The sequence below is a fragment of the Poecilia mexicana genome, unplaced genomic scaffold (genome assembly GCF_051168715.1).
Source record: "Poecilia mexicana isolate PSO_F unplaced genomic scaffold, ASM5116871v1 scaffold_3, whole genome shotgun sequence".
NCBI classification, from domain to species: domain Eukaryota; kingdom Metazoa; phylum Chordata; class Actinopteri; order Cyprinodontiformes; family Poeciliidae; genus Poecilia; species Poecilia mexicana.
The window spans coordinates 12,040,076-12,063,596 of NW_028263372.1; the positions used below are offsets into that span (position 1 = coordinate 12,040,076).

The 23,521-nt window shown below is 39.9% G+C and overlaps 1 protein-coding gene across 1 annotated transcript; it reads right to left on the bottom strand.

The window, feature by feature from the left end:
• Window positions 1-1,149: 1,149 nt before the first annotated feature.
• On the bottom strand, window positions 1,150-22,293 carry chrna7a (cholinergic receptor, nicotinic, alpha 7a (neuronal)). The gene is made up of 10 exons (XM_014992572.2): window positions 22,224-22,293; window positions 17,334-17,473; window positions 17,006-17,050; window positions 14,627-14,736; window positions 12,151-12,230; window positions 8,291-8,458; window positions 7,992-8,186; window positions 3,226-3,312; window positions 2,416-2,525; window positions 1,150-2,146 (listed from the first exon to the last, which is right to left on the bottom strand). The coding sequence occupies exons 1-10, from the start codon at window positions 22,276-22,278 to the stop codon at window positions 1,604-1,606; spliced, it is 1,533 nt and encodes a 510-aa protein (XP_014848058.2). The 5' UTR covers window positions 22,279-22,293; the 3' UTR covers window positions 1,150-1,603.
• Window positions 22,294-23,521: the final 1,228 nt, after the last annotated feature.

A 23,521-nucleotide genomic window follows, 5' to 3' on the forward strand; every position in this document is an offset into this window, starting at 1 on the left:
AATATTGAGCTGGATGGCTGCTGCTGCTTCTGAAAACTGTGGCACATCAGTTTTTAATGAACAACCAACTTCTGGAACCAGTGAACAGCTATTACAAACCAGGACGAAAGGACTCTATTCCACAATCTTACATATCTTAGTTTTACCACTGAAACAGCATGTATGATGTCACCCTACATGATTTTTGTTGAATTAAGGTCAAGGCATTGGGTTGGCTGTTATATAACATCACGTTGTTGGTTTGGGACCATGATGCTGCTGGTTTTACTGGTGTGTTTGGGGTCACTATGTTGTTGAAACATCAATCTCAAGGGCACTTCCTCTTTGACAGAAGACAACAAAGCCTCTTCTGGCACGTTTATGAATTCAAACTGATCCATGATATGTAGTGATGTGTGATAAACAGGCAAGACCCCACAGTAAGAAATATCCCCATAGCTTGATGCCCAACCCACAATTCCTCACAATTGGTCTGACAGGCTTTCCAGACTCAGAAGGAACGGTGTTGGTTTTATTGGTTCTAAAAAAAAGATTGGCGACATTTTTCTTTAGGCCAGTCGATGTGTATTTCTGGCTAACTAAGGATGAATTCACCAAAAGTTGCTCATGATGGTTTTAGCCCATTCCTCTTTCAAGAAGCTGATTGGAGAGCATATAATGAATCACGTAAAACAATAAAATGACCTTAAAATGGTAGCCAATATCAGAAAGACACCGAAGAAAATGGAAAACTATTGTGCCAATGGACCACTGAGTAGACAAGGTAGCTAAGATTCAGCAAAATGTTCAGCTTCATGTTGGCTAAATAAGGTCTACAGTTTATTATGACAACTGTGATGATCAGAAAACACCAATGTGAAGCCTTGCTGCTTTTGAGAAGCTCTGACGAACCTTGGGTGGGGAAAAACATCCTGGGCTGAAGATGTTTAACCCCTTAGCTGTGACGAGGACAACGTTGTCCCCATGGACCCACTGACTTACACTGTTTTTGGGGTGACAGTTAAGGGCTTTTAAATAATGTAACGTATGTAGTAATCCAAATGTTTCAAACCCGAATGGCGTCACTGTTAGAACGCACCCCCCACCTCCTCATCCAATTGCTGACAGTTTACACATAATCAACAGCTTGCAGGTGATGAGTGCTGCAAGTTTTCTATTATTCTTCTACACCTTCTGGTAAAATGCCGTGTAGATATAAATATTTCTGGTCTGTAATGTTGGACTGCTATTATATTTTAGCAAAACTGTACATTACAATGAAGAAATCACACAGCAAACCAAAGCTACATTTTTCACAAATTACACTGATGATAGCAATCGGATTTATAGTCAGACAGTCCAAAGAGATAGCATTTGTTTTCTTCAAAGTGTGAGGTGGTGTCACATTATAATGCAGTGGATTTGTTTCATTATTTTCACACTGCAAACTGATTTTTAATTTCACTCAGTTTTGAGAAACCGTGAACATTTTATCATTATATGCATTTGTAAACAGAAGAAATTGCTGTATCCAGATTACTGCCCTGTGAATTTATGCTTGATTTCATTAGCAGAGTGCCAGATTTTTTATTTTTTTTAACCTTAAAATTTTATTTCAATCACCTCATGTAAAAAAGTCTTTGGAAATGGCTTCTACAAAATTGGGTGCCGACATGAGGATCCCGATGGTGCAGAGGATGGTGAAGAGAGAGAAAGCCATGAGGCAAAGCCTGTCGATGACAGACGCGGCAAACTTCCACTCGTTGCACACGGTCTCGTCCTCGTCCTGGTCACGAAACCTTTTGGCGATGTACCGCACCTCGTCCAGGATCTTGGCCAGCTCCAGCTCCATGTACCCCATGCTGGGGCTCTGACTCGACGGCAGGAGCAACTCGTCCTCGCCGGCTCGTCCGATCAGCCGCCCGCAGAGGACCCCGGAATCGGGAGAGGTGGCGGCCGTGGAGCAGTGGATGCTCTCCAGGCCGCGGACGCCGACGTAGAGCATGTGGCCGTTGGTGGACTGGGAGATGGAGCTGCTGGCGTTGAGGTCCATGCTGGTCAGGCTGCTCCGTCGGGTCTTGTTGTGGCAGGCTGAGCGCACTCTGTCTTCACCGGGGCGCTTCATGCGCAGGAACCAGGCGCACCAGTTCAACAGGATCACGCGGGTCTACCAGATCACAGAATAATGAAGGCAAACATCATTTCCTTACGAGTTGTATGCAATAGTTCTGCTGAGTCTGCACAATTTGTGTTTTCATCGACGACAGTGATGATAATGTCAGAGCCTGAGTCGTCCTCAGGTAGTGCCCGGAATGTGTGCAATGATTATTTTTGTCAACAGCTGAAGTAAAAACAGCTTAGTTAAAATGTAAATGTAATCATTGTAAAATAAATACCACACAGATTGTAAGCAACAATAAAAATCGGAAGACTCACCCATTTTGGCATCTTTCCTCCGTCAGGATCATGGTGGTGATATTGCAGGACCAAAACAGTTGCAATCACAGACAGACCAACAATGACCATGGTTGTGGCAAAGTATTCAGCTGAGGAAAGGAAGAAGTGAAGACCCAGAAAGCTGCGTTAGAAGCCAGCTGAGATAACGAGTACAAGCATCAAATGAGACTGCTTTGTGGGAAAATAAAATTTTAACATTGAAGAACCACTCAATAATAATTCCACATAACAAATAAATAATGATCCTAGAAAAATACCAACCAGTATTTGACCTGGAAGAGTTCCAGCTGGAGCCGAAAGTGATTTTACAAAGCATTGGGGAAAAAGGGGTTAAATACAAATGCACAACATTTTTTAGATTGCTGTGCATTAAAAAAAATGTAAAATAAATTTTCCCGTTTCACTTTCACATCAAAATTGAGAGCCTCTTCGTGTTAATCTCTTAGATTTTCAATTAAAAACAGAGGTTTGTGGTGGAAATGTGGTGGAAAAGTTCAAAACCCCTTTCGCGCGTTAGATTTGTCTGTAGTTTCCCGAGTCTCACACAAAAATGGAAAGAGAAAAGCTTTCTCTGTGTATTGCAGAAACATCACCTAGGATGACTCAGCTCTGAATTAAAGGAATGATCAAATCCTGGATGGCTGCTCAAATTGGCCACACTGTGATTTCAGAGAAACACATTTAAAAAAAAAATAAAATAAAAAAAGATGACAGGGGTTTTCACTGGGGCTTTTTCATTGATCGTGGTTGACAACCGTAGCAGCTGCTTTCAACTTCAGCCGGACTTACCTATTAAAGGCACAGAGTCTGATGTGGCAGGCATAATCTCTGCAACTAGCAGCATAAAGACCGTCAGGGAGAGCAGAACTGTAATGCCTGGGAAGGAAAAGCAAATCTCAGTGCGAATGTGACGAAAAGCATCCAGACGGCTCTTGCAATGATGAAGGTGTCACAACCTTTTGAATTAGTTTTAAGAGGAATTAAGACCTTGGAGTTGAAAGCCTCAACTTAACTCCTTATGACATTCTACTAATTGTGGCAAATAGCAGCATTTTTGTCATGTCTAACTGTAAAACACGTTTCCAGAAGGTGTTTGATCTGTCCATGTGAGAAGCAACAAATTTCACATGGAAATTTCAGTGTTTAAAACTCAGTTGAAGTTTTAAACACGAGTTTGGAACAGAGACAACTTATTTTTTCGTCAGCACCCTTTTAGCCGGCGGTGGTGAGAAACTGGCTTCACTGTGAGCAAAAGGATTGATAGTCCAGCAGTCTCTAGTTTATGGCAGATTTGAGCCTTGATGCTTCTCTTGCTGCTGTTCCTGAAAATCCTAATTGTTGAAGGCTGAACTAAGGCAACTTTTGAAAGGATTAACCAGGCTAAGATTAAGCTTTCGGAAAGAAAAAACCCTACGGGCAAATAAAAGAATATTCTTAAAAACCTGGATTAGTGTGAACCAAGTCAAAATATCTGTAGCAATAACTTCAAGAAGATTGTCAAAGGTGTCAAATACACAAGCATGAATAATTTGAGCCTGTATTCTCACCCTGTGCATAAGAAACAAAACAATGCATCATGCAAACCATTGCAGCATCAGGCATTCGGTTTCTATGAACCTCAAATCTGGAACAAACTTCCAAAAAAACCCGCAAAACAGCTGAAACACTGAGTTTTAAAAATCCACCTGTTTAGATTTGCTTTTGTTCCACAATAAATGTAAAAATTGCCAACACATTTGTGCATTGATGATTTTAACGATGGCAATTTGCAAAAATGTAACATGTGTCATTGGCTTTCACAGCTGTTGACCGCATGATGTTTTTATGATCTTTATTTTTCACGATGTAAACTACTGCTAGGGGATTATGATAAGATTGGTTTCTGATTCAAAGTTTTCGACTTGGTGTTGAACAGATAAAAGTTTCTGATAAGTTATAATGAACAGCTACTGGGAGTTTTCGCCGAACAGACTGGGGGAGTGGAGGAGCAAATGGAGCGGCTTGCCCCGGGGACGCCTCATCCAAGAACCATCAGTAGCTAAATGGGGTCGTTCTCGTGGCTGAGTTACTGCGGCCATTGCTCAAAAGTGTTCAAAACGTCCTAATAAAAAAGCCATTGAGTCGACAGGTCGATGTGTTGACTCCAGTTTGACGAGCACATGTGCCAGGACGCAAGCAGGCAGCTTTAACATAAGCTTCAGCTCCTCAGAGATCCATCGTTGGAGACGAGAAGCTTTCCAGTGTGATCCGCATAATAATCTATCATCAACTTCAAACGGGCGAGTCTCATTTCATATTTCCTCCAGCAATCAACACATCAGAGGGAATGTATATGAAGAGGGGGGGAACACACACAGGTTCGCACATCTGGCTCCGCAGCGAGGTTAATGATGGGAACCAGCTGCAGCGTATTTGAGGAAGCCGCATAAATCAATGCCCTTTCTCTCCCGCAGACAGCGCAGGCCGTACAACAAAAATCACTATTCAACAGCAAAACCTGCTTTCATGCAGCCTTAATCACTTATTCATAACGCTCCGAGTTCAACTGTGACAACCGAGATGAGATTGCTCTGTTTTCCTGATCAGACAATTAAGTCAGGCAGCCAGCGTTGATTATCTGCTCAGCTCACAAGGCTACAAAGGAAGTGAGTGAATAACAAACCAGTGGTTCAGCCTGAATGGGTGATTACCCACAAGACAAGTGGAAAGGGATATTAAGATGTTTTCGATGGAGAAAAGAAAAATAAAAAGGCTCGGCTGTGAAGTCTGAAGTGATCTGGTCATAAATGACTTAATTATTCGACTATTTTTAACCGATAGGTTAGTAGCGTGAACATGCCACACTTCTAATCAGCCTGGCAGGAGGCCCGGATAGAGCGGCGTCTGACAGGAGGGGAATAATAGAAAAACTCAAAAGAGGGGGGAAGGAGCGGCACTGAGGTCTGGTAGGAGTGAAATGGATAAAAAGACATAAAATAATAGGGATAAAAAAGCAACATTACAGGTCTGACAGGCTTAGAAAGTCCAAACATATTATTTTTATAAGATGGATGTTTCTGAACTACATCTCAGTGCACATTAAAAAAAAAAAATAAGAGAAACTGTCAGAACTTTCAAAAACGTGTCTTATTGTCGTACTTTATTAGAAAACAAACTTACCAATCCGGAAATGTTGTTCGAAGTCTTGTCTGAGACTCTTTTTGGGACACAAAACTGGTTGGATTTACAAGTCGAGTCTCAACTTGGTTCAGGAGTTTATCATGTCAGGCTTTAATGTCCCCATACAAATTCACTTGTTCGTTGCTCGTCTTCTGCTTGCCCTTTATGTTGATTTTACACTGTGCCACTTTTGGCTTGGTCCAAAATTCAGTGAAACTTATTTTATTTAAACAATTTCTCACTGTGTTTGAGAGAAATTTGTTTAAATAAGATAAACTCAAGGAACCAATTGGATCGTAAGGGTGGAAACATGCATGCTGCCGAGTAAGTGTTTGTGCTAGTGGTGGTGTGTCTTTGGAGGAAGGTGGGTGGGGCTGGAGGTTGGGGTTTAGTGGGGTATTAGTTTGTTTGAGTCGGGAAGGTCCAATAATGAGAGAAGTGGGGAACCAGCAGAAAGAAGTATATCATCTATCCAGCAGATACCTTTAATAAGGTTGATCTAACAACAACCAGTTTGTTTGGCAAAGTTTCAATCTAAGTTCACACTTTATCCGAAAATAATTCAAATTAGACCAAGTCTATAGTCACAGAGGGTCAACATTCCCAGTTAGCATCACTTTGATGACAATGTTAACAGGTAAGCATGTAAACATAATTGTCTACAATTATGTAGTCAAGCATAATTCAGTGAGCAACTCACCAATTATGAACACTAGAAGAAACACACAAATGCACAGAACTTTCACCAACGAATGAACAATTACTTGTTTCCCCAAACTCTTTAGATCTGCCACACACCGATTGGACATAACATTACGACTTACTGGCGTAAAAGTTAGTTTCCTATTTGCTACCAAAAAAGGCCGGAGCCAATGAGGCATGCTTTATGGCAGAGCGCTCCAGGAAGAGTCCTCTGCTGTCAGAGAACAGTGTGTCCATCCTAATGGACATACAGCAGACTGTGAAACACTTTGCATTGCTAGAGCCTTCATTCATAAACAGCATTAAATTCTTCCCCAGTTTAAGATATAGTAAGACCTGTAGCTGTTTCATTGTTTTTTCAGAGTTTCATCCAGGAACCAGTTTCTAGAGATACAGACCACAGAAAGACAGCCATCTACACATCACAAGTCGGCCCTCGCAAACTAGCTTTTAATAAAAAAAACCCACCAAGGACTAAATCAAATATCTGCCCTACTAACAAGCACCATGACGAAGAGGTAATCAGTGTTATTATCTTTAAAGGTCAGTAGTCAAAATAAAAACATTGGTTGACATGTCTTGTTCAGTGAGACAGTAAATGAACAATGCAACAACGCGTAATAGTAACCCAATTAAAGGCAGAGTATGACACGCACTCCGTTGACAGCCGTGAATATTTATGCCAAAAATATGTCTCTATGCATCCGATGTTGCATCAGGACATTGACTGGCCATACGTCTGGTTACAAACCTGTACACCCATTAGCTTAACCCCAAGAACAGCAGCTTGAACTTGACTTAAATAACTGACAGAAGTAAGAAAAACTTCTGATAACCCGTCAACTACTGACTGTTTTCTCTGACTGGTGTAGATGAAATGTGACTCAGGATGCAGCAAAGCCAAATAAGACTCAGACTGAACCCACGTTTTGTTACAGTTCTGCACTAAAACAGCACTGAACCGTAACACCGGAACAGAAGAGGAGCATTTGTTTTGATTTCTGTCACTTCATTTCAGCGTCCTGCCAGTCATCTGTTGATGATGACACAAAGAAAAATATGAAACAAAATTGAAGCTTTTGTATTTTCTACAGTTTCTACACTGTCAGATCAAGCAGAGAAGTGGTGTTACCTTGGGTTGTGCAATGAATAAGGTTTTCTAAGTACTTTCTACTCCTAAAAACATCTTAGATCAGTGTTTCTCAACCCTGGTCCTCACCGTCCCCCTGTCCTGCATGTTTTAGGTATTTCCCTTCTGCCTCACACCTGAATTTTATCTCTGGGTGATTAACAGGCTTCTGCAGCACTTGATGGTCATGCAGTCATTTGAATCAGCTGTTCTGGAAAAGAGGCACATCTAAAACATGCAGAGCAGGGGCGCGGTGAGGACCAGGGTTGAGAAACACTGTCTTAGATATTTAGTTTAGCAGGTTATAAAGCTGCAGAAGGTTGCAAGATTTAGTCAGGCTTAGCGTTTTCAGACAACTCTGCATAATTAATGGAAGACAGCTGAACCCAAACTTGAAAGGCATTCGATAATTATTCTAAAAATTCAGCTCTGCACTTTCTTACAGTACGTGTTCAACATTTTAATGTTCCTCTGAAGGATGACAACCTGCAAAGGTTTCTAAATCAGCAGATCTGCGCTATTTTGCTCATATGTCGGTGCGAGTGTGTGCGGCGGTTCCCCAGACCCAGTGAGATCTTTTCCCCAGAGTCGGCCGGTAGGTGGAAGACGAGCAGAGCGAGGGTGGAGATCAGGACGCACGGGACGAGTAGGTTGAGGCCGTAGTACAGCGTCCGTCTTCTCATCACCACCGTGAAGGTGATGTCAGGGTAGGGCTCGTCGCAGCATTCATAAAAACGCTCGTTCCTTCGACCTGGTACCTCTGTGAATAAAAAAAAACAAACAAACAAAAAAACCCAATCTGTTAAAGCAGCAGTGTGATGAAAAGCAAAACCCTGAGTAATGACAAAAAGGCCACCCTTTTACCAACAAGATCCCACTCTCCATTGGCGATGTAGCCAGTGACGTCTGCCTCCACCATCCTCAGATCCAGGGACCAGCCTCCGTACGTCCAGGAGCCAAACTTCAGCTCACACCTCTGGACGTCAAAGGGGAACCAACGGACATCGATGTAGCAGGTGCTCTTGAAGATGCCTATTTGTGGGGACGGACACAGAATAGCCCTTTGATCTTGGATGGATACATGTACATAAAACACTTTAACTTGATATTCTCTGCAGCCAAGTTGTTAAAAGTTGTGAGCCAGGAAACAGGCAGAGAGAAAAGGAGAGAAGACCTGCAGCGAGGATCCCAAGGCTAGGCGTCAAACCCCAGATGGCTGCGTGGAAGACTAATAGCCTCTGCACAGAAAGTGCCCGCTCTGCCGCTTCAGAGCGTGTGTCGTCCCTCGACACCCTTTCCTCCTTTATCATGAGGTGTAACTTTTACAACTAGCAAAAATAAATTTCAAACAGAAGAACATCTGCAACAGCCTGGGTGTTTAACTGGGAACATTTGTTTTTAGTTCAGTGTTTATTCTTCCTGTTACATCAAGTGCAAGGAAAAATAAACAGCCTAAGATAAAATTCAAGGATTCTCCCAGTCCTTGCTTGCTTGAACAAGAAAATATTGGATTTTGTGATTTTTCTTTCTTTTTTTTTTTGGCAGTCAAAATCACTGATTTTGTTGTACTACTTCAGAAATATACAGGTAACTTCCCTCTCATTTATTTTTTTAGGTTTCTTCTTCTGAACTTTGTTTTTTCCCATTTGACATGGGTGTGTAAACTTTTGAGCGTCAATATTTCTTCCCACTCTCTGACCTGACAAAATGCAATAAGGGAACTCAAAACAAACAAACAAACAAACAAAACAAAACAAACACATGACAATGATACAACAATGCCAAACCAACAGGAGAGGCAGCAGAGAGTTTTTATTCCAGGAAGACATCGAGTCACGGTTTCATCCATCCAGCAAAGAGCCAAAAAATTCAAATTGACAACAGGATAAAAGAGAAGACTAATTCTTGGAGACAGCCACAGCAATTCCCATCCATATTTAAGAAAGATGAGATGCTGGCAGTAAACAAGATCTCTTCCCTCACCCACTGCAATGAAAACGATAGAGATGGAAAGGAGATTAAAAGTGATGGGTGGCAAACAAACAGAACGGCTCTTATTCACTGCCATAAAACCCTCAATAGTAAAATATAAATGTCGGGAAACTTCAATGATTTATCTGCAGGCTGCGGGTCACATTTGTGTACGTTTGACTCATTTGTTACAGCCGCGTGGCTGATTGCAGCGTGTCATTATTTTGTGCCAGTTTTTAAAAGAGGGTCAATTTGGAGTAAAGTTGAGAGGTAATTTGCTTTTGCCAGATGCAATCAATTCGGACTAGGTTCAGTGATGGAGCTATTTACGTTGGTATTGATTAAGATGCTGCAGCAGAGCAGGCCAAGGGTTTTTGCATTGTAAGGGATAAAGTGGGAAGAGGAGCCTGCCAAAGGGGAGCAGTAATTACTGGCTGTGTCATTGAGGCCTTCAGTTTCAGTAAGTTCCCTCATGTAAATCAGTGTTTGGGCATGCATGTGTTATTTATGGTTTTAGAGGAACGTTGTGTCTTTAACCAGGCTACAAGATGTCGATCGGGAAAAGAGTTTCGTCATGCAGAGTGTAGTTCCAACACTTCCTGTACTGCTGCAGCGATGTGTGTTGAGGCTCTTACAAGTTATATTACATCATGCAAAAATACACAGAATTAAAAGGCACATATTAAAACTTTGTTGACTTAGTTAAGTTTAGTCCACACTTGTTATTTTATGTGTGGCTCAAAATGTCACGAGGTGCAGTCAACTCGTTCTTCTGATTGTCTCCTGTTGGGTAAATTAAAAGAAATACAATTATTGTGGCAGAGAAGAGAGAAATAAAAATATAATCAGAAATCAACTTTCTATAAGCAAGTGATCATTTAAAGTAGCACAGCTATTTGTGATAGGAAATGAGAAAAGTGGCAGTTTTAAACTAGCATCAGACATTTATGCAAAAAGTTTGGGAATAATTTAAGAGTTCTCTGACGATATGTCTGTGACATTTGGTAACCATTAGGTAGCTAATAATACTGGTGAGTCAATATAAAAAAGAATTACTCAGAATTACTTTTAGGAGCTTTATCAACAAATTTTAGAAAACATGATAACGATTTAAAAGCAAAGACCGAGATGCTGCCAGAGTTTAAAAATTTATTTGAAATATTAATGTCAAAATATCTGAAACGTATTTATTAGCCATGTCAGTTGGCTACAGGTCTTATTTTTTTCTGTCTTTGCTTTTGATCGTCTGTTCGAATCAAACAAATAAATAAATAATAAATTAGTCAGATCATTAGAGCCACATTTATCAAATTAACACCCGTTTCCTAATAAATTAATGTTTTTTCTTGTATATAAAAAGTTGAAGCTCAGACAACATACAACAGATGTCTCAAATTATGAGGCAGTCTGCTTCTATTCCAGAGCTGACATGACTTATTTACAAACTAATTAAACCAATGTATCTAAAGCTTTGCTTAAGTCCATAACTACAAGAACATTCATATATTTTAAACTTTAATCTTTAAAAGAGAGAAGAAAAATAGAGAAAGAGTGGAAGAGAAAAAACTGTCATTATTAAAGCTGCTGTTTTGTTTTTTCCCCCCTCCCACTTTGGTTAGTTTTTGTTGTATAAATGATGACATCAGAGGTCAGTCTGATGTATAATTGAACTTTGATCTCACTTGAGGTTTCTTGCAAACCTGTGAGACCAAAGTGAACTTGAATCAAGAGGTAGAAAAAAAAAAAGTAATTCTGCTAGGTGGTTTAACTTAAAGCTGTTTAGGTCAGATTCTGTAGAGAAAGTTTAAGTAAACTTTTAACTTTATACCCTTTCTATTGTAAATAATGTTATGGTACTGAGATGGCTTTCAAAACAAGCATAATTTTTTGAGCTGGATTCACTTTGGGTGACTATGTCACAATAAAAAATTTAAATATATTCTGAGATGTAAAAGCTAACAGTACAAAAGCATGTATTTTCCAGAGATGACTGAATCAAACGGCAACTTTTCTCTCTGAACTACAAATCTGATGCCATGTAGAGGGACGTTTTTCTTTCTTTTTTTTTTTTTATCTTGAAGCGACACCAGTTAACTGAAGCAGAAAATAAAACTTAATGATCAAAACTGTGTGGATCACACTACATATTTGATGGGCCGTTTTAAAATGCATCCAACGATTCTGATGCAGCAGAAGTTCGGTTTGACTCAATTTGTTCAGCAGTTTCCTGTAAAAGGATCCAAACTTCTTTTTTTTTTTTTTTTTTACTTTTTTCTCTGAAACTAGAGCAATATTTTATTCTTCCTCCTCCAAGTCATCATCTCCCAGTCCTTGCGTACATTTATTCCGTCATAAGGCACGCAAAAATATTTTTATAGTTAGCATTTCCTCCAGGGGGTCTGCAGGTTCATTGCACGGACTAATTTAAGATCAGATTTCAGCAATTGTTTGCTTAAAACAAAAGGCTTGTAGAGAAAAGATGTCATACAGATTGCATCATATTTTTCTTTTAAAACCACATAAACCAGCCATACGGTCTAGCCGGCTTATCTGAAACCAGAGTGCACCACAGCACCTTATTTCACAATTAAGCTTTGCATTAGAAGCAGAGTATAATGTTTAGTTATGGGTAAGCAGAGCAAACTTATTTCAGATTAATATTTTCACAATGATACACGAAACACCAGAGCAATAATGTCAAATTTCCGCTGGTGGTTAAGGTCTGACAAACGAGCTGAGATTAAAATTCTCACCTGGAGGAAGATACGAACAAGCGCCTGAGGAGTTGACCAAAATGTTGGTGTGAAATGTTGCATCAAACCTTTCATCTGCACTGCAAGCAGGATAAAAAACAAACAAACACAGAGACACAGTCAGAGTTTCATCTGCAACCAGAGCATGGCTTCAAACACTCTCAGTTGTTGAGAGCAGATGTTCGTATCTATACATCGCTTGTGGGTGCGAGGTGCGGCGCTAATTACAGCTCCCTGGCGTTTATGCTCGTCCTTCCCCGAAAGCATCTACATATCACTTCCAAATGAACTCCCCCCCGCACCCGGCACCCCCCCACCCCCCGCCCGGCAATGACGACATGTTAAGCCGAAGTTAAAACAGAAAGCAGCTTGACCCCAAAACGTCTGACTTTTGAGCACAATGAAAAATAAGGCCCGGCACTTTTTCCCCTTAGTTGAGTGCTTGTAATTTGGTTGTTCAGAACCTTTAAACGTTGATTAATGGTGATCTCTGGTGCTCTTTCCATTAGGGACCTATAATAAAAGCCCTTTCTCCTATCTCCTCTAATAGAATTTTATTCATTTGTCAAGATGATTTACTGCTCCAGATCACGGATCTAGATGGTCCTGAATATATAAAAAGCTAACCTTGAATTGTAACGTTCTTGTCTTAAAAACTGCCTCCATGGTGAGCGAGTCGTGACTTTGGAAAAATGAATCAATTTTATATTCTTAGTTTTTGTTTCAATGCTTAAAATGTGTTTATGAAGCTTTACAGCAGCATGGAGCTTCTGAGCGCTGGAACGATCAGAGGATAAAAAGAACGACACATCAGCAGGATCGACTGATTACAAATGTAACCGAACCCGTCCAGTAGAAATATATCAGTCTGTCATGAATTTGTTCAAATTAAAAATGAAAGCTCTAAAATTGAAAAAATTGAAAAAACGCAACAAATTTGTAAACTATAACCTAATCAAAAACAGTGTATCTGAGTCCCATCACAATTAATACTGCAGTGGCATAACCTCACACTGAGATAAAACACATGAGGAATAATTGTTTTCAACACAAACCCCAGCAGAACTCATAGGAGTTCATTTCATATAAATGTAACTAAAGCGTTTCTGTCCATCTGAACGTTACTGTTCTGGTGAGTGACATTAAAAAGAGTGGCTAAAACATTTTAATTAGTAATCCGCGACTTCCTGTTCCCGCACCGCGTAAACGTGAAGTGACACAAATACCAATTTCTCTTCTTCGAAATGGGAACGACAAGACAGCATGTCATTCAAGTTATGCAAATGTATAATCCTCATAAGAAGGGAAAAGACTTCAAGGAAAACAGCCTCTAACCTAAACCTATAAAAGTTTTTGTTTTTTTCTTTTTACTGGAATAAGGCTAGAAGAGGATATATGTTGCCACACGATGATAAGGGAAGAAAAAGCATCTGAAAAGCTCTGAACGGCAGCATGAAGAGCCATGAGTGTCAGTGAGGCTGCGTAATTGTCAATCGGTTGTTTCGAAAAGCATGCCAGCAAAAAGACCTTTTCTGCCCAATCATCAAAAAAAAAATGCATGGAGTTTGGTGCAATGGGGTCTTTAATTGGCACTGTGTGCTTTGGTCAGATGAGCCCAAAACGGAGATTTCAGCAATACTACAAAGGATGTGGGAAAAAGTGCCTCATGCCTATTGTGGTGGATCTTTTATATGGGGAGTCAATTTAGAGGTTAGAGTCTTTGCAACAGCAGCACATTTTTAATAAAACTCTGGTGGCTGAAAACAGCCTGTAAATGGATCTTTTGGGGGTTAATGAACAGAGACGTGTAAAAATCAATAATCATCTGCTTAAGTGAGCTAAAAAGCATAAGAGCAGCCCCAAAAAGTCTAGAAAAATGATGGAAAGCAAGATGGCCAAAACTTGCATGCTCCAACCTAATTTACCAATTCAGGAGATCTATCCTGTGTTCATAGCGTTAGCCAACGTCTAGCTTCTTATTTTACATTTTAATTGAATTTATTAAATGTGGAAATTGCTTCAAGTTCAGAATGTTACAGAGTGGCACAATAACAGATCCTGACATCCTTTTGGTCAACCTCATCAATGAATCAGTCCCAGGATAATAAACGATGCAGCGCTAATCAACAAACTTCAATTTATGTCCAATTTGTGTCGCATCAATATCGTCTGCATAAAAAAAAAAAAAAAAGACTCTCGTACACAGGACTCAGCTCTTTCAGAAGCTTCACTAATGGAGTTGTGAATAGAGATTAAGCCAAAGCACACACGTTTGGTAAACATATTTGCTGATGCTGATTGTGTTGCCATTGTGCCTCTTTTTAACTGGCTCAGTAAGAATGCTTGTATGAGCTAGAGGTCACGACTCTCTTATATTTACATGATTTCTTTTTTTTTTTGAGTCAGAAGCTTGAACGTTTGGGAACCGCTGATTTACGGAGCTACCAGACGGGCAGTGTGGTGTTTTAAATCCAACCTGTTGTAAAGCAGGATGTCTGGTTTCCAAATGAGATGGTCGGGAAATCTCACGTTGGTCACGCCCGGGTAGTCCAATGGGTTCCACTGGAGGTAATAGTCATTCCAGTACTGTGAAATGTAAAACCATAACATATTCATCAGGCACATGTCTCCTCTACGTTCTCTATATGCGCAGCTCCACTTTGATAAGCCTGGGATTTAAGAGAACTCTTCATGTTGCAGTGACATTTTTAACCCGACAGAAAGCGGCGCCTGTGGGCGAATTTGTGCAACCAGGAGTCGAGTTTAATCTTCAGCAGAGTGTCTCAGAGAAATTATGTTTGTCATTACGTTTAGCATAAGGAAAGCAGTTGAGATTTTGACATAATAACGGCGCATAATAACAGCAGAGGGAGGAAAAGTGAGGGGATCAATGCAATTACTTTAATTCACCGGGAATGTTTGCAGAGAGAGATTGGAGCGATCTGCGCAAAAGCAGCGAAATCATTTCACCCAAAAACAACAACTGAAGTTTTGATTCATTCTAAAGGGAGCCTCGTAATAAATACAATGATCCAAACAAGTTGAGAAATTTGATCTAACAGAACACAGCTCTATGCAGCCTTTTGGCTTATGGGATCAAATCGATACGTTTAGGCAAAACCTAAAAGTCTGTAACAGGATCAGAGTGCCGCAGGTGGCACGGCCCACTCGTTATTGATACTTCTTGAATAAATAGCTTTTAATAAAGGGCCTTTTTGAAATCTGCCCTGTAGTCCTACTTTAATTCATTCACACCGTGGTGTTCAAACAATGGCTGTCATCAGCATGAAAGGACATAAAGGTCAGTGTTTAAAGGCTGAGTAAAGCACACCGAAAGACTCACTGGTCTGGTTTAAAACAGCTTTTTTTCACAGAGAAACTTACTCGCAAAAATGCAGTATTTCCTAAATGCTTGCGAATGTGCGATCCAATTAAACACAATGCAGCATCGCATTAGTTCAGAGACATGAATATTTTTGGTTTGAGTTGAAAAAAGCCAACTTTTAATGATATTGCCTATTAATAAGCATATTATGGTAATAGATAAAGGCTAAGCGTGTATGATCTATTTATGGAAACTCTTTGATCGAGTTTGAGCTTTCGGAGTTATCTTGTGATATTGAATGCATCTTTGGGAGGTTCAAGTTTTCTTCTCTTGGGTTTTTCACCAAGATTACTAAATCAGTGCCAACAAATCGTTGATCCAAAGGTTGCTGTCTGAGCTGGTGCTTCTGTGCGTGTGTGTGTGTGTGTGTGTGCGCGTGTGTGTGTGTGTGCGTGTGTGTGTGTGCGTGTGCATGTCAGACTGCTGCTGTGATTCCAGAGAGTGATTTAAACCAAGCCAAGCAGCATCGGGAGAGCTTGCTGACGATGCAGCAGAAGGGAAGTATGGTGTCACAAAACGGACAAGCCGCAATAAAGCTCCAGTGTTCATACACTTCATTTCACCACACAAGGGAGAAAGGCTTTTATTGCTCCTGTGGAAGATGGACAGAAAAGAAAAAAAAATACTGCAAAAATTTAAATGTGAATAACGCATTTTAGCAGAATTCATATTTATGTTCCAGTAGGTGAACAAACCACGTCTCTAGGGCTCCCCGATTAAAATACCCAACAGATAAAACGTCAATCTGTTGAGTAATTTTGCGCCGTAAAGAGCTATAAAGCCTTAAATGAAGAAGCGGAATTGTTCGTATGAAATTATCTGCAAACAATTTAACAACTGAGTCGGCTGCAGCTTTCCCTCTCATCCTGTGCAAGCTCGGATGGATTCAGATCGCAAAATTATTCACATGATAATTGATATTAAGAAAAATGATGACACAGTGCCCTGCGTGAACGTTTACATCCTCGAAACATGCAGGGGAGGGGGACAGACCTAAGCAGCAGAGATTCGAAAGCTCAAATGGGACAATCAAGGAAGATACAGCAACCATGTCAAAGGTGATGTGGTAAAATAAAACCAGGATGACAAGATAAAAGTTTAAACCAGATTTTAATATGGTAAAACAGCCTAGTCAAAGTCCATATGCACATGCACATATCCTCTCCACGCCAAATGACTGACCTTGAGCTATTTTGCAAAAAAGAATGGACAAAGACTTTCTTCTGTAGCAAACACGTGCAGCTAGTTTTTCATTAAAGAATTGCCTCAGGGGCAACATAGCATAGCCATTTTGTAAACAAAAACATAGAAAAAAAAATTAAAACTTGAAAAATGGGTTGACCTGTCCCATACAATCCAAATAAAATTCAATGAAGTCTGACGTAATGTGACAAAGTCTGTATGCATGTTGTTATTGAATCATAAACATCTTTACTGTGACTTTTATGCATAAAAAAAATAACTTCTTACCAGCTGAAGCCAAATGTTGGTTGTTAGAACCTGGTTCTTCTCATCCTGTTGATAAATTAATAAATCGTTATTTGCACACTTTGCTGTTTGCTTTAATGTTTTCTCTCATTTCAGAAACAGAAAACGGTAAGTAAGCGACCAGGCTAGCTTCACAGATCGCGATTTTGGTATTAAAATGCTTCTAAAGGAAATTTCTGTCATGCCTGCAACACTTGAAAATAACATTTCTCCCATTTTTCTAGTTTCTAATTTCTACATCGGACTGGGTGTTAGTTGCTGCAGAAGACGAGTTTAGGAATATTTTTATTGCAACAGATCATTTACGCACCACATCCATGATCTGCATGAGGCTGAGGCCAAAGTAAACCGTGAGGCTCTGAGAGTCGTTGAAAACCGGTCTCTCCAGCGGGTTGTACCCGGTCATCAGATTACTGTACAATTTGCGCTGAGATGGACCTTGTTGAGAAACTGCAGAAGGAAAGAGCGAATAGTTAATCAATACTCTATTAATTACAGATGTTGCGTAAGGTCACAGCCAGTTTTCTTTTTATAACACATATTCTGATAACTTTTTTTATGCCATTCAGGTTCGTAGAAGCCTGAATGCCATGCTGTTATCATTTGGAAAAAAATGTGGCATTCATGAATAGAAACTGTTGTGCGTCCTCAACCACCAACCTGACGCACATATTACGAAGGTTACCATGTCAACTGGCCGTATTGTGCTAAAAGCTATGAATTCATAAAGTGTCATGATGTGAAGGACTTTGGTTCAGTTAGTCACTGGATATAGATGTCGTTCTGTGTGTTTAAGGGTTTGTTAGATTATTGCTTCTGGACCATTAATTACTTCTCAGCTAGAATAGACCAATAGTTCTCAAAGTTAGGCTTGGATCCTCATGTGGAGTCAAATCAACAGATTCTTTTCAGAAATCATCCTAAATAACAAAAGAGACAATCATAAAGAACATTTATGCTGTTATTCAAAAAAACCTTTTGAGAAGGTTATTTTCAAGCAAGTTTAAGCAAGTATTGAATTTGCTTTCCATTAAATCCATATTTCTGTATTAAAATTTGATTTGATGTAATATTTTTAATACATCTAATTCATATGTGTTTCACTAAGTGAATTGAGAAGCAGGAATGAATGAACTTTCCAGTAATGCTCTGATTTAATTACAATTAAACAAACAGTAATGCTGTTAAAGCAGTTTGAGTTGTCATTAGACCCCTGTGTAATTGACTTTACCACATTCTGGTAAATTTTATTCACAGTTATTTTGTAAGTTGGACTTTTTTTTTTTTTGACGTTTGTGTCATGTGTAGAGGTGGCGAGAGTGAACGCAGCCAGGACCCAGATTGAGAGGTGATGATGATGATGATTGGTTTAATAGACAGTAGCTCAAAACAGACCAGTTCAGGCGGCACAGCAGAGAACATAAGCAAAGCTTAAACCGGTAGCAACAGAAACAAAGGACTGACCACCGAGCCAAACCGACCAGGACTACACAGTTCTACTGGAGGGCTAACAAACAGACTGACACACGACGAGGATCCGACAAGAGACAAAGACAACAGGTGGACTTAAATACACAGGGAGGGTAATCAGGGAATGAGACACACCTGGGAAACAATCAACAGGGAAGAGAGGACAGAGACAGAACTAAACACAGAAAACCTCAAAAATAACTACACAGAAAACACAGAACACAACAGTTTGGTAACTATCGATGTAGACCCTTTAATTTTGGCTCATTCCCATTTAACATGAGTTCAATGTTAATTTTGAACGCTTTAATTAGTGTTAAAGCGAAATTTTTTGTCTTACGACGATAAATAAGTGTTTAAAAACAACGTGAGGATCTGCAGATTTGTAACACTCAAAGTGAGTAATACATCTATGGTGTTGGTGGGATGGAATGAATAGATTTGAATGTGGTGCTTTGTTCTTCGTGTTAAATTCAGCAAGGATGAAAAGAGTAAGCAATCACTGCACATCAAAAGAGTAAACATTTAATTTAATTTAATTTAATCAGTTGTAATGTTAGTGTTGCTTTCATAACAGCCTTCTGCAAGCATTTCTTCTCTTTCTGATTTATATTGCTTCTGGCATGATTATGTACAGCCTCCAATGTTTTGATTCGCTTTGCAATCATGCAGATTGACATTTCACTGATTACCTTAATGGGAAAACATAGTATTTCTAGTAAGGCGGGAATAATTGGTTGCAATTTTCAGCGTCAAACATTGCATAGAACTTGAGGAAAAGCCAGCGTAAACAGGTTACAACAAAGGCTCAGATGATGCATACATGGACATGCATTTATAAAACATCAACGCAAACATGATTCTTGCGATCCATTTACACCAAAGAATCTGAATGTGCTGAAAAACAAGCATAAAGACATGAACGCGTCACGCTGTCGCAGAAGGTCAACAGCACAAACTAAGTTATGTGGCTCAGACTGTGCTGTTCGTCCACGTTCAATCAATTTCTTTAGATCAAGAGCAAAAGCTGTCTATCAGAGATAAGAGGAAATGCATTAGCTACAGAAAACCTAATGAAAGGATTAAACCTCAAACTTCATAGAGAGCAGAAGTCCCCTCTACTCTGATAACCGGAAAGAAATTCAGCGCTTCGCAGCTGATCTGGGAAGGGCTCTGAAGATTTTTGAAGAGCATTAGCTAACAGACAACATCATGGGGACCAAAGAGAAATCCAGACATGACGGAGGCAAAGCTGTGAAAAATAATTTCAGCAGAGACAGGAAAGTAGGTGAAGTTAAATTTAGGGAAATGCTGGATGAAAACCTGTTGAGGCTGCAGAAGATTTAAGATTTCAACACTAAGAGCTAGATCAAAACATCCATGGCTTTGAATGGTCTAGTCAAAGACCACTTAAACACAAAACTGTAAAACCGATGTTTATAGATCCTGCATCCCATGTGGCTGAGCTTGAATTAAAAAAAAAAAATCAAGCTCTAGATAGACAAAGTATGAAGACACATTTCCACTATTGTAAGAGCACTATTCCAGTAAATAGTGCTCTTACAATAAGATTTAGATGGGTATGCTGCACTCTTCAGATTTAGATTTATAAAAGAAAAAAAAACTGGAAGTCATTGATGATTATTCTTCAGTTTCAGTTTGTGTTGTTCTGTTAAGTAAAATCTCAATAAAACACACTTTAAAAAAAAAAAAGCTTGACACCGAATTCAATTTCTGGTTATTATTTTGATCAAACCTATGGCTAAGTCTTGTTGGATCTGCAGGTTTGGTTAAAACAAACAGAAAAGAGAAGAGAATTTTAGGATTGTATTTGACTCAGAAGTTACCGATATGCAGCTCGACTCTGTATTTTGGGCTGTAACATTTCAGCGTGTGGCATATTCAAAGTGCAATGGTCTGTCGGTGTCACCGTCGTCACATCCAAGGTGCTGAAACACACCCAGCCGAGGCAAACCAATCCGCCTCCGAAACCTGGAAGCGATTCATCTTGCAGTGAAAACTCAAATCAGACCTGTCTCTCATTTTAACACACTGTCGTTTCTTGTCCTGAGTTATGGAGTGTTTCTGGCACCGTCCTTTCACTTTCACTAATGGCCACAGCCCAATTATCCCAAACCACCTATGAGAAGCGCATTATCCTGATGATTTGGCCGAGAGTGCGCTCTCGGTAGACGTCTCTCCGGTCTCCCCTTTTCATCCACTTCTTTCGTTATAAAAGATTCGCTGAAAGCTTGTGGGGGACAAAAGCCCTGTTGATGCTTCCTCCTCTCTCTGCTCCCACCATAGTCAAGTTTCACCCTGAGAATCAACGAGGTGTAATCAGCGCGGGTTGCTGTAGTACAATGCGGAAACATTTACATCACAGCGGACGTTCCTAATTTACTATTACGTGATTCGTTGCTGGAAATCACCTCAAACTTATAGAAGGACAAAAGCAAATCCTTTTGACCCTATAATCAAATTCACCCAGCACAGCAGAACGAAAGACAAGGACTTTACTTACCCAAGACGTGCTCGGGCATTTATGTGTGCAGCAATGTGCATGCACTCGTTTCTTTCCATCTGCCTAACATTCAAGTCTGCTTGAACAAGAGCCAGTAAAGTGTAAAACTGAAGAGCAACAACGGGTGATTGCCTCTTAGTGAATTGCTATTCAAAATTCAAAACAAGTCAGTTTAATAGTTTGGGCGATTTAAATACGTCAGACGTTGCAACAAATGACACAATGGAAGTTTTTATTCTAAAAATTTCAATCCCATAATGAAGGTTTTTTTGTTGTTGTTTTTGTTATTTTTTAAGCTGGAGCTTTGCAGCCATCTCTCTGTTTGCATCTGGATTTCTGTCACCCAGAACATACAAGCCATCTGTAGGAAGATGCTGGTGCTGACATCTTCAGACTTAGTGACTCATTAGTGTAGTCCTCTACAGGCAGCCAGGTCCCTCCTTAAATCAGTCACACAGAGAGCGCATCAGCAGAAGTTGCAACAAGTTCAGTGCTGACAGACTGAAACTTACACCCACAACAAGCAGGAGTGCCTTCAGAGGGTCATTAGAAAGGGGGAAGGCCTGATGGGACTGGCAAAAAAAAAAAAAAAAAAAAAGAGAAGTGGAGTGACCTCTTTCCTGGCTGCATCACAGTTTCATCAATTCACAAAAATAAAGCCAGGATAGTGGCAAATTAACGTAGTGTCATTAATAGATGTTCTGCAATGAGGTCAATAATAATAATAATAATAAAAACTTACAACACTGTAAACACAGGAGAGCAGGATGATGATGATTTTTTGGGGGGATGAGGATCTGACGATGAATTTATAAAGATTTTTAGTTTAAATTTAGTCTTTTTTTTCCCTCCCAAATGCATAATTACCCCCGTTTTTCCATTCTTTATTTGACTTAAATCCAGCAGGTCCCAGAAAAAAAGATGAGATGAATACAGTTCGAACTAACTCCCTAATGTATTTAAATGTTGTAAAATTCAGATTTAACTCTTAAGAACGGGATACATTGTATAGATAAAATAAGACACACTGGTTGTGTTCAATCAGGGAATCAACCCAGCAACGTTTTACTCACAAGAAAAGCAGAAATCCTGGAGGGGGAAATAAAAAACACACACGCATGATCATCTGCTTTCAAATAAATTTGCTCTCCATCTTCATCTCTGCCTCTGGAAGGAAGTTGTTAACTGATTAATGAGAGTGCCTACCTTTCACTGTGCAGACGGAGATCCCTACAAGAAGCATGAAATTCAGCAGATCCATGTTGAACCGATCAGCTTTCCCCACAGATTATCGCTGGAGCTGCGGGAAGATGCGGGAATGATGATGATACTGAAGGTGGCGTGGGAGGGCGCAGCGGCTAAGACACAAACTCCTCCAAATAAACTATCCGCGGCCGGACAGGTTTTGGATAAGATCGATCCACCTTCGAGAGTTTGGCTCGCCTTTTAACAATCTTCTGAGAACGTTTGGGAAGTTATTTCATCATTAGTGGATTAACCAATCAAAGCATTTATTACATTACTACAAGTCCCGTCGTCCATTCCTCGTATAATTTCTCTTTCTGTACTTCTTTAAAAAATAGCAATTGCACAATAGTAAGAAAAATATTAATGGACAAATACGTCGAACATAATCCAACACTTTTTCTTTTGAAATCGACGCAATTTTGTGCTGTAGATGCCAGGATTGCAACACTTTAGAGTCCTACGTTAGTGGAGCAAGGAGACATCTGCTGGTCACTGAGGGGTATTACACTCCGATTCTACAGTTGCAAGACGGTCCACAAGTCTGCCGTTAGAGCCATTTTAAACGTTTTTGAGCAAGTGCAAATATTCAGATTGTTATGTGCATACATGTATCACGTTGGTCAAGCATATTCAGCATTACCTGCAAACATATCTACTTTGGTGATAAAAAAAAACAGAAGAAAAAACACATTGCAAAACAAACAAATGAAAAAAACACAAACATCGCATTAAATAAAACATAATATTATCTGCGTACTGCCCGTTGACGCAGTTGGAGGCACTGTTGCCTTGCAGGAACAAGGCTCAGGATTCAAATCCTGGCTTGGTGTCTTCCTGTTTAGTGTTGTTTTCAATGTCCATGCACAGGTTTTAACAGGGTTACTTCAACTTCTTCCCACAGTCCACAAAAAATAATGACTATTAGGTTAACTGGTCTTTCTAAATTGTCCTTGAGTGACATTGACTGATGACCTGTCCATGTGGAGCCCGTCTTGCCCAATGCCTGCTGTAGATAGGTACCAGCCCCACTCCACTCCACGCCGTATAGACAACAGATGGATTAATTTTGGCAGGAAAACGCTTCCTTTGCCTTACTTCATCATCGTTTTGTAATTCAAGTTACGCTAGACTTAATGCTCACCAGACACTTTGTTGGACTCTCATTTGCCTTCACTGTTATTTCAGACATGGGAAAACATTCAACAAGGTTCCGAAAACCCTTTCTCATATATTGCAGTCCATGTGTACAGTTACTG